This window comes from Cricetulus griseus (genome assembly GCF_003668045.3).
Source record: "Cricetulus griseus strain 17A/GY chromosome 1 unlocalized genomic scaffold, alternate assembly CriGri-PICRH-1.0 chr1_1, whole genome shotgun sequence".
NCBI lineage: Eukaryota > Metazoa > Chordata > Mammalia > Rodentia > Cricetidae > Cricetulus > Cricetulus griseus.
Window position 1 is genome coordinate 97,655,144 of NW_023276807.1, and position 13,726 is coordinate 97,668,869.

Sequence of the window (13,726 nt, forward strand, 5' to 3'; positions counted from 1 at the left end):
AGAGGTGTTCTTCCCCAGGGAAGAGAACACCAATTGTGCCAAGTGGTCAGCCCTGAAAACATAGATACAAGTAACATTATATGGACTAAAGAGGTTATATTAAGGATTATATGTGTATAAACATATATGCAAGCAGTAACAATTAGTGAAAAAATAGGCCATGAATTTGGAGAAGAGTGAGGAAGGATATATTGGAGGATTTGGAGGAAGGGCAGGGAAGAAAGAAATGTTGTGGCTATATTATAATCTCAATATAAAAGTAAAAAACAAGACAACAGTGAATTTTGCCACATTGAGTTACTTTCATGGAAGGTTTCTCAGTGGCAGCTGGTTCATCTGAGACTGCCTTATCCACAGTGGAACTGCCACAAAGGTGGAATCCATTCTCTCCAGCCCATGCATCACATTCTCAACTAAATTAATGTGACATGCTGAACCTGTGGTGTCATCCCAATGGTGTCCACAGCGCCTCCACCAGCATCCTTTTTCTAGGTCCTTTTGGTCTTTTCCACCACTGCTGTAGCTACATCTTCTGCTAATGCTTTGAATCCCTTATTCATCCACAAAACTTGGAATCATCCTCTAAATCCCTGCACATGGTGAAACTCTCACCTCCTCCAGGAATCCCAAGTTTTCTTAATGGCATCTAGAATGGTGACTCCTCCTCAGAGATACCCACATGACTTCCCCGGAGCCATCAGAAGAAGCTGTGTCTACAGAAGCTATAACTCCATGATCTGTGCTTTTCTATAATGAGACTTGGAATCCCTCTTTGCTCCATGGGCTGCAGAATGGGTGAGTGTGCCAGTAGCCAAGCAACCATTCATCTCATTGCACATCTCCATCAGAGCTTTGGATGGTAGGCACATGAATGAGGAGTGATGCTTGGGAGGATTCTTTTTTTATTTTTCTGAGCTTTGGGTCTCAACAGTAAGATTACCATGTTCAACAGAACACATCCTCCACATATGTACTCCCAGCCGGCCTTCCTTGTTGTGTCTTCTAAGCAGAGACTGGGTGGGTTTAATTTAATCCCTGAGGGCTCCTGGCTTTCTGAGTGGTGTGTGACCAATGGCTTCTCCTAAGCTACCAGCTACACTAACCCCTGGAAGAGAGCCCTCACTGTGACACACTGAATCTATGCATTGGCTCTTTTTCCATAGCTGTGAAAGTCCTAGACAGCATTTAGTAATAGAGGCCTTTCTGAAGAGCCTTTGGAAGATTTCTGCAGTGCTTCCCCCTTCATCAGTTTGCTCAGTCAGATCCTCTGGATAACTTACTGCAGCTTCTGCATCAGCACTTGGATGCTATAGAAACAGTGGCTCTCCTTAATCCTCATGGACCAGACTCTTATTTATCAGCTTCCTTTCTGTAGTCTTTACCTCTCTCCACCTTCATAAGTAAAGAATGTTGGGGTCCTGCTCTGGGTTAAACTTTACCTAAATAAATGTTATGGCTGGTTTGCTCTTCTGTCTACTGTTGTAATTTTAAAAAGTGGTGTGAGAGAGAAAGACGCCATGTGGCAGAGCTCACATGGAAGGGTTTTCATTAGGGGAAAGGGAATGGGAAAATCATGGAGGAGAGGGGAGAGACCAGCCTCTGGAGACAGGAGCAGCAGAAGAGAGACAGAGACAGAGAGACAGGCAGAGAAGAAGAAAGAGAGGGAGAGGAATAGACAGACAGAGGGAGAGAAAAAGAGAGAGATGGGAGGTGGGCAGGGTCCTTTTAAAAGGGAACATAGTGAATGTGCACAGGTGGTGCTCTTGGTGCTCTTAGTGCCTGCAGCTGAGGGTGCATCCTATCAGAACTCCAAGGGCAGGCTAGTACAAATGCCTGAATACCAACATCTACACCACTGAAACTCTCCAATGAGATCACTTCCTATCATCTCATTTACAAATTCATAGGAATACTAGAACTTTCTATTCCCTATAAGAACTTTGCCTTTCCATGCCAATCTAAATGGCCTGTGCTGCCCTGGAGCTATAATTATATCCAAGCCCAGACTGCTAGTGGGGACTATTTTGGGTCCATGGTCCTATCACAGTTGGGGCCTGTGGGGTAGCACCATAGGCCACACAGATGCCCTGGGGTCTAGGCCACAACCTGTGCCCATGTTGGTGTCTGAGGGCTGTGCTGCCACTGAGGCCATGATGGGCATCTGGGCCAAGGCTACTGCTGCGGGCCATATCTGGATCTGTGGCCCTACTGCAGCCAAGGTCTATGTTGATGTCTGTGGCTCCTGATACCATTGAAGGCAAAGCTGATTTCAGGGACTCTGGGCCACCACCTGAGGCCATTTTGTGTCCCAGGGCCTCGTTGCCACCGGAGCAAATCTAAGTGGCCTGTGTAGCCACACAAAACTGGACCCAAGCTGCTACCATGGGCTATGACTGGGTCCATGGCCCAACCACAGACAGAGTCTAGACTGCTATCTATGGCTCATGTTACCACAGGGAGTCATAGGATCCATGCATGTTGAAATCTGAGGGCAGTGCTGAGCTACCCTGTCTCTCACTGGCCCCAGGATAGTGTGTCCCTCACTGGATACTGCAGCAGTAGAGTGGGCACCATCCCCCCAATGACACTTGCACTCAGGAGAGATACCCCCCCACCACAGGTATCAGAGAGCTGGCCCCAATGGCATTGGCCTAGAAGACCTAGCTCTGCCTCTCACCTGACGGGTGGTAACAGTGGCCTAGACCAAACAACTCAGCTACCACCTAGACCCACATCCTGGGCCTTGGGTTGGCCCATCCTAAAATCTGCCCCATCTACGACCTGATGGCGTTATCAAAGGGACTGGACATATGGAATGATACCCACAGGATCTCCATGACTCAGGGCAACAGCAGGATATCCAAGAGGAGTTTCATGTGGGTCCTGTGATGATGGTGTGCCAGAGGCCTTGAACCAGAACAATAACTCATTGCAATGATTGTGGGTGGGAGTGATTGAACAAAAGGGGTATAACACGTGACACATCAAAGCTCCTGATGCCACTAGGATGAATAAAGAGGGGCTAGAAAGGTGGAGGAGAGGGGTGGGGTTTTGTTTGTTTTGTTTTGTTTTGTTTTGTTCTTAATATTCTTCTTGGGGGGGCATACTGTGGGGGTGAGGGGCAAATATGGAAGAACTGGGAGATGAGCAGGATTGGGGTGCATGATGTGAAAGTTCCAAAGAAGGAATAATTATTATGGTTTTAAAAAAAATGAACTTTGCCTTTGCTTTCATGACATGACTGTTTAGCTTAAGACCAGATATGTCTTCCTGACTAAGCTTGGTCATTTGTAGTGTTTAAAATCAGACACTCTTCCTTCATTTGAATGCTTAGAAAGCTTTAGATGGTTCTCACCAGAACTTACTTCAGTATTTTTGTACATAGGGGAGAGGGAGGAGCAAGAAGGGAAACACACTGCTCAAGTTCATCATCTTAAATTGAACTCAGGGACAAGTACAATCGCCACATTAAAGACCACTATCACAAATAGAATAATAGTAATGAAATTTGGAAATACTGTGAAAATCACCAAAATGTAATAGACAGGAAGTGAACACATAGAGTTGGAAATGGTGATGACTTGCTCTAAGCATGGTTTACTAAACCTCTACAGAAACTGCACATTAAAATGAAACAGTGAGAAGCAATATGCCTGCAGTTCCATTACATGGGAAGTTTCAAGTGACCAAAAGCAATGGCAACAAAATTGTGTAGGTAGGATGATCTCAACTCTAAAGAAGAAAAAAATCCATAAAGACCAGGATAAAATGTCTTATAAGAGGCAGGGCGGGTGCCTGAGGGGTGATGGTCAGCAATGCAGTTCTGACCCTGCATAGCTGGAGTTCAGTCAGACTTCATAAGACTGCCAGGTCTTATGAAGACTGTCCAGGTGTCAGCAGCAAGCTCAAATTCCCCAAAGTCTTCACTTCTGACTGAATAAAATATCAGAGTTCTCACAGCACTCTGACGTTTAAAACGTATTATAATAAATCATAGTCTAAAAATCTAATTATAGATTTGTATATATATGAATATATATTTGGATTATATACATATATGGGGTTATAAGTCAGGACCAGTCAAAGGTGGGCTCCATTATTCCTGGGACATATAACTCTCAAGGCACCTTAACATGTGTCACCCACCATGTCCATCACTAGGGAAGATCACCTGGGCTGACTGTGTCAGTGGAGGTAAGATTGAACCTAATTTCCACTGTCTTCCCTTACCTCCCTAGAGGTTTGGATGATGCCACATAGCCACTTTGTTAGCCATGACCAGGTCCCCATCCTGAAGCAAATGTGAGGTTTACCATGAATTAACTTATTAATTCTCCCAGAATAATAGAGACACTTGTCACTTGAAAGAGTCCAAGGCTGCCTCCCATAAACCAAAACCATAAATGAGGCAGAGTCACTGTTACACAACACATTCTAAAACAGTTCCCTACTTATGCTTTCTCTAACTTTCTTCAGTGTTTCACATAAGCATGAATAAGAAAAACTAAATGAAGTTTTAAAAAATGAAATACATCTATAAACTTCAGAAGGAACATGGTTGTAAATGACAAGGGGCTTACACTAAGGTAAAAGAGGACCTGGGGAGATGACTCAGCAGGTGATACACTTCCTGCACAAGCACCAGAGCCTGTGTTCAGTTTCCAGCACTCCCTACACAAGAATAAATAAGAAGCTTGGCTCAGAAGCACACACCTTTAATCCCAGCAGCTCTGGGAGAGGCAGAACAAGAGGTTACTAAGCCTGTTGGTGAGACAGTTCACGGTTCCAGCAAGAGACTGCCTCAAAATATAAAGTGGAGCACAACTGAGGAAGACATCTAATGTCAAGCTCATGGCTGCCAAAGGTGCTGAGAGTAAGTGACAGTGGAATGCTTATCCTTAAAGAGGACAATTGCGTGTCCCTAAAACCCAAGGAACACAGCAGAAGAGGGGATGGAAAAAGCCTTAAGAGTGGCAAGGCCAGACAGTGGTACACGCCTTTGATCCCAGCACTCGGGAGGCAGAGGCAGGTGGATCTCTGTGAGTTCAAGACCAACCTGGTCTACAGAGTGAGTTCCAGGATAGCCAGGGCTACACAGAGAAAACCTCTCTTGAAAAAAACAAACAAAAAAACAACAACAAGAGCTGGAAGGTAGGGAGAAGGTTGTTAAATACCATCTTCTGGGTATGACACAGCCATGGCATCACACAGGAAATCAGACAATCAATCACACATGGCTACTCGGACAAGGCTGAACAAGACTGGGTCTATAACAGCCAATCTTAGATGGAAGAGGGGCTCACAGTGCCCAACTCCTCCTTAATAAATTATTGACTACAGATGGATTCTTGAGAGGGCCAGTCATTGTCTTATGTCATCCACTGGTGAGCCCACCAGGCTTCAATGGATACTTCCAAACATCTGGTCAAGCAAAGGGCCCTGGTTAAACTCAGTGAGTCACAAAACAAAAAGACACAAATGTGGGAAAGGTACTTGTAGTGAGGAGGAGATGATAGGGGGAGGAATAAAGGAGGTGTGGATGACAGTAAACAGAATACATTATATACATATATGTCAAAGAATGAATTCAATAAATAAAAAAGAATCAGGGAAACATTAAGGGGAATTAAGTGGGATAAAGCCAAATAAAACCCAAGTATTTCTTAATAAAGCTGTAGAAAACAAAGGAAAAATAAACTACAGAGCTGGGTGGGTGGGAATAATGCATTACCTAAAATGGAACACAGCTGTGAATGGCTGCGAATTTCCGGAGACACAGGGAGGCAAAAGCAGATTAGAAAAACAACCACAGATTAGAAATGTTTCCAAGTGGTCAGATACACATCCCAATGTCTGTATGCACCACTTGAGACCCTTTGACCCTTGCCTTGTCACTACTGGAGAAAGTGGAACTTCCAGGTTACTCTGCCTTAAGTACTAGAAATCGAACTTCTGGATGCTCCCTTGGAAATTGGATTCCAAGGGCTCTAGACACACAGATGATGTGAATGTCTAGGCACAATGAAGTTAGGAGGTAGAGACTTGTATCACAACCATTTCCAGGCTAAAGCGAAGTGCACTTCAGCAGGCTCTGGTCTCAGACGAGGTGTTCACACAATCAAGTCTCACAACACTGTCACTCTGAGACTTTGAAGTATCGGCAGTCTTTCTACTGGATGCCAAGAAAATCACTGTAGAGTCCCAGTGGAGCCTATAGCCAATATCAAATAAAATGAAGAAAAAATCAAAGCAATTCCACTAAAATCAGGAAAAAGACAAGGCTGCCTACTCTCTCCATATCTATTCAATATAGTACCTGAAGTTCTAGCTAGAGAAGTAAGACAGCTGAAAGAAATCAAGGGGACACAAATTGGAAAGGGAGAATTCAAAGTAGCATTATTTGTAAATGATATGATAGTATACATAAGTAATTCCCAAAAATTCAACCAAAGAACTCCTACATTGAAAAACACCATCATCAAACTGGATGAATACAACATTAACTCAAAAAAAAAATCCTGAACACAAATGACAAATAGGATGAGAAAGAAATCAGGGAAACAGAATCTTTCACAGTAGCCTTAATTAATATTAACTATGTTGGGGTAACTCTAACCAAGCAAGTAAAAGACTTGCATGACAAAAACTTCAAGTCTTTGAAAAAAGAAACTGGAGAAGATATCAGAAGATGAAAAGATCTCCCATGATATTGGATTTGTGGGATTAACATAGTAAAAATGGTCAACTTTGTTGAAGGCAATGTATAGATTCAATGCAATCCCTATCAAAATTCTAACAAAATTCTTTGCAGACCTTGAAAGAATAATACTCAGGCCCAACTTCCACTTGCCCACTTTGGGATCTCCTGGCCAGGAGACTGCAGGAAGGCCGACTTGCCACCAGTAGACCAAGCAACAGAGAGTCTTCTGACATCACTGTGCTAGTCTCGCTCATGCCAACTGGGAGAGGGAGTGCCTCAGACCTGCCTGCACCCACCATGAGACCCATCAGAGTATTAGACATGCTTGTATCCACCAGAAGAGAATCTTGGACTCATACCCACCAGGAGAGGAAGAGACCCCACCTGTACCCACTGGAAGAAGGGACAACAATATAAGAACACATTCAACAACAGAAAAACCAATATGACACCACCAGAGTCTAGGGACTCTACACCAGCAAGACCTGAACATCCCAACACAGAAAAACCAGAAGAGAACAACCTTCAAAACAACTTCATGAAGATGATAGAGACCCTAAGAGAGGAAATGAGAAAAATGCGTTAAAGAAATGGAAAAAAAAGACGAACCAAAAATTCCAAGAAACAATGCAAACAGTGCAAGGTTTGAAAGCTGAAATAAAGACAATAAAAAACAGAGTCTTGGGGAATTATGAAATTAGAAAAGATGGGTAAACAATCAGGAACTACAGATGCAATCATAAACAACAGAATACAAAAGATGGAAGAGAGAATCTCAGGCGATGAAGATACACTAGGAGAAATAGATTCACCAACCAAAGAAAATCTTAAGTCCAAGAAATCCCTAACACAAAATATCCAGGAAATATGAGACACTGTGAAAAGGCCAAACCTAAGAATAATAGGTATAGAAGAAGGTGAAGAAACCTACCTCAAAGGTGCAGAAAACATATCCAACAAAATCATAGAAGAAAACTTTCCCGACATAAAGAAAAACATGCCAATGAAAGTACAAGAAGGGAGAACATGAGAAGAGAAGGAAGGGAGCTACGAGAAAGAGAAGGGAAGAAAAGGAAGAATGCAGAGGTCATGAGGGAGCAGAAAGGTTGAGTCAGGTGTAGATTAGAAGAAAGGATATGTGATTGGTAGGGTTTTAGCTGGGTGAGTGGTAGGGGAGGAAGGGAGGGAGAAGGGAACTGGGATTGTCATATAATTCAATCTTGCATGTAATTCAAATAAAAAAAGCAAACAAAAAAAGAAAGTACAAGAAGGTTAAAGAACAATAATAGAGTGGACCACAAAAAAGTCCCCTGGTCACACAATAACCAAAACATACAGAATAAAGAAAGAATATTAACAGCAGCAAAGGAAAAGGCCAAGTAAAATATAAAGGCAAACCTATCAGAATTGTACCTGACAGCTGAATGGAAATTCTAAAAGCCAGAAGGTCCTGGATAGATATTCTACAAACACTAAGAGACCACAGAAGCCAGCCCAGACTACTATACCAAGCAAAGCTTTCAATCACTATGGATGGAGAAAAAAATATTCCATGACAAAACCAGATTTAAACAATACATATCCACTAATCCAGCACGACAGAAAGTACTGGAAGGAAAACTCCAACCTAAGAAAGTTAACTATACTCACAAAAACACAGGCAATAGATAACCACACTTTACCAAAAGCCAAAAGAAGAAACAGGGTAAATCCAGACACAATACCAACAACAACAACAAATCCAAAACAAACAAGAATTAACACTCAATGGTCCTTAATTCCCTCAATATTAATGGTCTTAACTTGGCTATAAAAAGACACAGGCTAGTACAGGAGACTGCTTCCTGAACAATACATCAGTAACACAGACATTGAGATCTATAATTAATAAATGGGACCTCCTGTAAGGCAAAGGACACAGTTAGCAAGACAAAAAACGACAGCCCACAGAATGGGAAATGATCTTCATCAACCCCACCTCAGACATAGGGCTGATTTCCAAAACATACAATGAACTCAAGAAACTAGCCACCAAAACACCAATCAATGAAATTAAAAATTGGGGTGCAGAACTAAATAGAGAGTTCTCAACAGAAGAATCTGAAATGGCTGAAAGACACTTAAGAACACGCTCAAAATATTTGGCCATCAGAGAAATGCAACTCAAAACAACTCTGAGACACCACCTCATACCTGTCAGAATGGCTAAAATCAAAAACACCAATGACAATCTATGCTGGAGAGGATGTGGAGAAAAAGGAATACTCCTCCATTGCTGGTGAGAGTGCAAACTTGTAAGACCACTTTGGAAATCAGTATGGCGGTTGCTCAGAAAAATGGGAATCAATCTACCTCAAGATCCAGCAATTCCTCTCTTGGGCATATACACAAATAATGCACATGCATACAACAAGGACATATGATCAACCATATTCATAGCAGCATTGTTTGTAATAGCCAGAACCTGGAAGCATGCTAGATGCCCCTCAACTAAAGAATGGATAGAGAAAATGTGGTACATTTACACAATGGAATACTGTTCAGCAGAAAAAAGCAACAGAACCTTGAATTTTGCAGGCAAATGGATGGAACTAGAAGAAACCATCCTGAGTGAGGTAACCCAGTCACAAAAAGACAAACATTGTATGTATTCGCTCATATATGAATTTTAGACATAGAGCAAAGGATTACCAGCCTACAATCCTCTTTACCAAAGAAACTAGGAAACAAGAAGGGCTCTAAGAGAAAAAAGCATGGACCCCAGAGAATGGGGAGGGCCAGGATTTCCTGAGCTAACTGGGAGCATGAGGGTAGGGAAGAGTGAGCTGGCAGAATGAGATGAGGAGAAGAGGAGGGGAGAGGAGGAAATACAGGAGCAGAAATGTTGAGGTGGGGGAAGAATAGATGAGAGAAGAATGAGAGATATCATAACAGAGGGAGCCATTATAGGTCCGAGGAGAGATCTGGCACTAGGGAGATTTCCAGAGATCTACAAGGATAACTGGAACTGAAAATCTAGGCAATGGTGGAGAGGATACACTAAATGCCCTTTCTCTATAATGAGACTGATGACTACTTTATATGCCATCCTAGAGCCCTCATCCAGTGGCTGATGGAAGCAGAGGCAGACACCCACAGATATGCACTGAACTGAACTCTGGAACCAAGTTGCAGAGAGGGAGAAGTGAAGATCAAAGAGGTCAGAACCAGGCTGGTGAAACCCCCATAAACAGCTGACCTGAACAAGGGGGAGCACAGCACAGGATGGATACAGACCCCCAAACATGGATGTCAATGAGGAGGCACTCTATGGGGCCCCTGGTAGTGGATCAGTATTTTTCCCAGGTGTAAGAAGGGACTCTGAGCCGGTGTTGGTGGCGCACGCCTTTAATCCCAGCACTCAGAAGGCAGAGGCAGAAGATCTCTGTGAGTTCGAGACCAGCCTGGTCTACAAGAGCTAGTTCCAGGACAGCCTCCAAATCCACAGAGAAACCCTGTCTCAAAAAAACAAAAAAAAGGGGGGGGACTCTGAGAGCACATCCCACGTGAAGGGATGCTCTATCGGCCTGGACACATGGGAGAGGGCCTAGGCCCAGCCCAGGATGATGTGGTGGACTTTGGGGAGCCCCATCGAGGGCCCTAACCTGCCTGGGGAGTGGAGGGGAGATGAGGTGGAGGGCAGATGGGGACTTGGGGGGAGGGCTGGAAGGAGGGGAGGGAGAGGTAGAAGGAATTGACATGTGAAGTAAGCTTGTTTCTAGGTTGAACTAATAAAAAAAATTTTAAAAAGACACAGGCTGACAGAATGGATATGAAGACAGAATTTATCTTTCTGTGGCATACACAAAAAACACCTCAACTTCAAAGACAGTACTCAGAGCGAAGGGTTGGAATAAGATTTTCCAATCAAATGGATCCAAGAAACAAGCTGGTATTGAAAGACCCCCGGAGAGGTTCTTTCGTGGAAGAAGACCCACACCCAGGAATCAGCGAAACCACGAACTTTGGATGTAAGAACAAGAGGATTTATTAATAACACGGATATCCGGGGCTTAGCTTCTGTTTTGCCAAGCCCCGAGCCCCGGAAGGAGGGTCCTTTTATAAGGGAAAACAGGCATAGTACAGAAGCGAAAAGCATCAAATCAGCATTTTCTCAAGGTTTAATAGCCAGGCGAAATGGCCTTATCTCCTGCCGGTCCAGATGGCTGGCCTTGGGACCGAGCGATCCGGCGGGGGTTGGCCTTGCGTGGGGCGGGGAGTGAGAGCCAGCAGCTGCAGAGATCAAAAGGTGCTAAGGAGGGAAGTGCTAAGGAGGGAAAGATGTATTCGCGCGCCCCGCCAGCTGCCGACCAGAGTAGAAAGGCTACAGCCCAGGGGTGGGGGTCTTTCATCCCCCATTTCTCTTGTTACTGAATGGAATCTTTCATTCAGAGGTCTCTGGATATTCTGGATCTATCTGCTTTAGCTGGTGGTATTGTTGAGTTAAAACTAAGGTTTGTATGGCAGATAATCGTTCTCTAATGAATTGAGTTATCTTGTTCAGAATGCAGGGACCAAGTATAAGGATTAATAATAGAATAATCAGAGGTCCCATGAGAGTAGATACCAGAGTAGTGATCCAGGGGGACTTAGTGAACCATCCTTCGAACCATCCTTGTTGAGACTCAAATAGCTGTTGCCTCTGTTTTAGCCTTTCCCTAAGTTTGGCCATGCTATCCCTTACTATTCCTGTATGATCTGCATAAAAGCAGCATTCTTCCTTGAGGGCAGCACATAGCCCCCCTTCCTGTAAAAATAATAAATCTAATCCTCGTCTGTTCTGCAGGACCACCTCAGAGAGTGATGTTAAGGATTTTTCGAGTGCACTGACTGACTCTTCCAGTACCTGGATGTCCGTGTGCATGGCTTGTTGTAGAAGCTTAAAATGATTAATTCCCTGTAGGGCAACGGTTCCGGTCCCTATGCCGGCTGCTATGCCCCCCACTGTTATTCCTCCTAATAATAGGGCCACGGTAAGGGATATTGGCTCCCTCTTATATCGGGTTGATTTCCCTAGTACGCTGTAAACATATTCAGGTTGGTGGTATGTGACTTTGGGCCAAAGTTCTATCAATATACAAAAATCAATGGTGGTGTTGAGAACAGTGGTAGAGACACAGGGAGTCAACCCAGTACTGCAAGCCCAATAAGTTCCATAAGGGGCAACAAGGTATCGGCTGTCCTGAGATAATGGCTCTACTTGGTTACATAATTCTTGATGTGAGGGAGGGATCCTGCCTATGCATAGCCCCTTTCCTGAGACCTCAGATATTGTGAGCTTGTGCTGCATAGCAGCTCCACAACTGGTAGGTGCTGAGGTCTGGTTGGAGTAGTTGCCCAGTATTGCCACGCCTTCATAATATGGGGGCCGGGAAACTAGGCATAACCAGCATTCCTGAGTCTTGTTGGGGTCTGAAAAATTTAAGGCTTGGTAAACTCCTTGGATTAATTGTAATAATCTATCTCCGGTACCTGGAGGGTCTCTGGTTAACTCGATGTTTAGGGCATCTGGGGTGGGGGAGAAGATGACAGCATCTGGGGTAGGAGTGATAGCTTTAGGAACGGTAGGGGGTTCAGGGACTTGGAATTGGGTTGGGGCCCTCTGGTCCGCTATTACTGTGTTTGGCCCGACTGATTGTTGGCTTAGGGGAGTAATTTGTCTGTACAGGGAGAATAAGGTCACCGGATCTTTCCCTGCTCGGTGCAGCCGGAGTCCCCAGACTTTAGGACTATCCCAAGTAGTCCTTTTTCCAGCATCTGTGAACCTTAGGATGAGAGGGTTGCATTTTCCTCCGGGGGTGGCGCCTTGAAAACCTCCCCCTCCGGCACTATCATAACAGGGTCCGCAGGCTCTTTGCCCACATCTCCATGGTCCTTTCCCTGCGTACCCTGGGATCTCCCTCCGTTTGAGAGTGATGAAATCCCAAGAGGAAGAGGGTTTCCAGTAAGCCTCCCCTGTGGTTTCACATCCCCAGCTTGCACAGTACCCTTCCTGTGGCCCCCCGCAGTCATGAGTTGGTCTATGGCCAGGACAAACATAAAAATCCTTGCTTCTTGTCCCTATCCTTCCCCCAGGGTGGTGGCATCCGTACCCTGGGAATGGTTCCTGGTCAGAGGGATCCCAATCAGACCCTACTAAGTCACATAGGTCGACATAGAGAGGAGGGAACCCATCATGTAGAGTCCCTATATAAGTGCTGAGGTTGGCTATTTCCCCGGTCCCTAGATTGGCTATTTTCCAGGTGATATTATAAACCCTGTGGGGGTTAGTTGCTACATGGGGGGTAAACAGACAACCAATCAACAGGAGGGTGTACGAGAGAGTCTTATCTTTAAAGGATTTTGAGTGCGGTGTGCGGTCCATTCTGATGTAGTGGCTGAATCGGTGGGTCGGGCTGGCTTTACATGTGAAGCATGTATCCAAGCGGCAATGCCGTCTACTTTGAGTGCGGTGGGAGTGGTAAGCAAAACGATGTAGGGTCCCTTCCAGTGGGGTTCAAGGTTCTTGGCCTGGTGACGCCGGACCCAAACGGTGTCCCCGATCTGGTAGGAATGGGGGATGGTGGGATGGTCCCTCTGGTCTTTATAAGCTTGAGCAAGGGGTTTCCAAATCTCCCGTTGTACTAATTGTAGTGCCTGTAAATGAGCTTGGAGAGAAGGGGAGTTAGCAAAATCTGAGACATCTTGATCAAGAAAGTTAATGATAGGAGTAGGTACTCCATGCAGGATTTCAAAAGGTGTGAGCCCATGTGGCCCAGGGGTGTTGCGAGCACGATAGAGGGCTAGGGGGAGTAGGAGGACCCAGTCTCTAGTGCCAGTTGCAAGCGACAATTTTGTTAAAGTCTCCTTGATTGTTCTATTCATCCTTTCTACCTGTCCTGAACTTTGGGGTCTATAAGCACAATGTAATTTCCAATCAATCCCCAACAAGGTGGCCACTGACTGACTTATCTGGGAGGTGAAGGCGGGCCCATTATCTGTTCCCAG

The 13,726-nt window shown here is 44.6% G+C and overlaps 1 protein-coding gene across 1 annotated transcript; it reads right to left on the bottom strand.

Moving 5' to 3' along the window:
- Positions 1-10,712: 10,712 nt before the first annotated feature.
- LOC118239655 (MLV-related proviral Env polyprotein-like) lies at positions 10,713-13,241 on the bottom strand. The gene has a single exon (XM_035452773.1). The coding sequence runs from the start codon at positions 13,101-13,103 to the stop codon at positions 11,124-11,126; it is 1,980 nt and encodes a 659-aa protein (XP_035308664.1). The 5' UTR covers positions 13,104-13,241; the 3' UTR covers positions 10,713-11,123.
- Positions 13,242-13,726: the final 485 nt, after the last annotated feature.

Coding starts and splice junctions, on each gene's coding strand:
- LOC118239655 (XM_035452773.1), bottom strand. CDS start 13,103: ATGGACCGCACACCGCACTCAAAATCCTTTAAAGATAAGACTCTCTCG.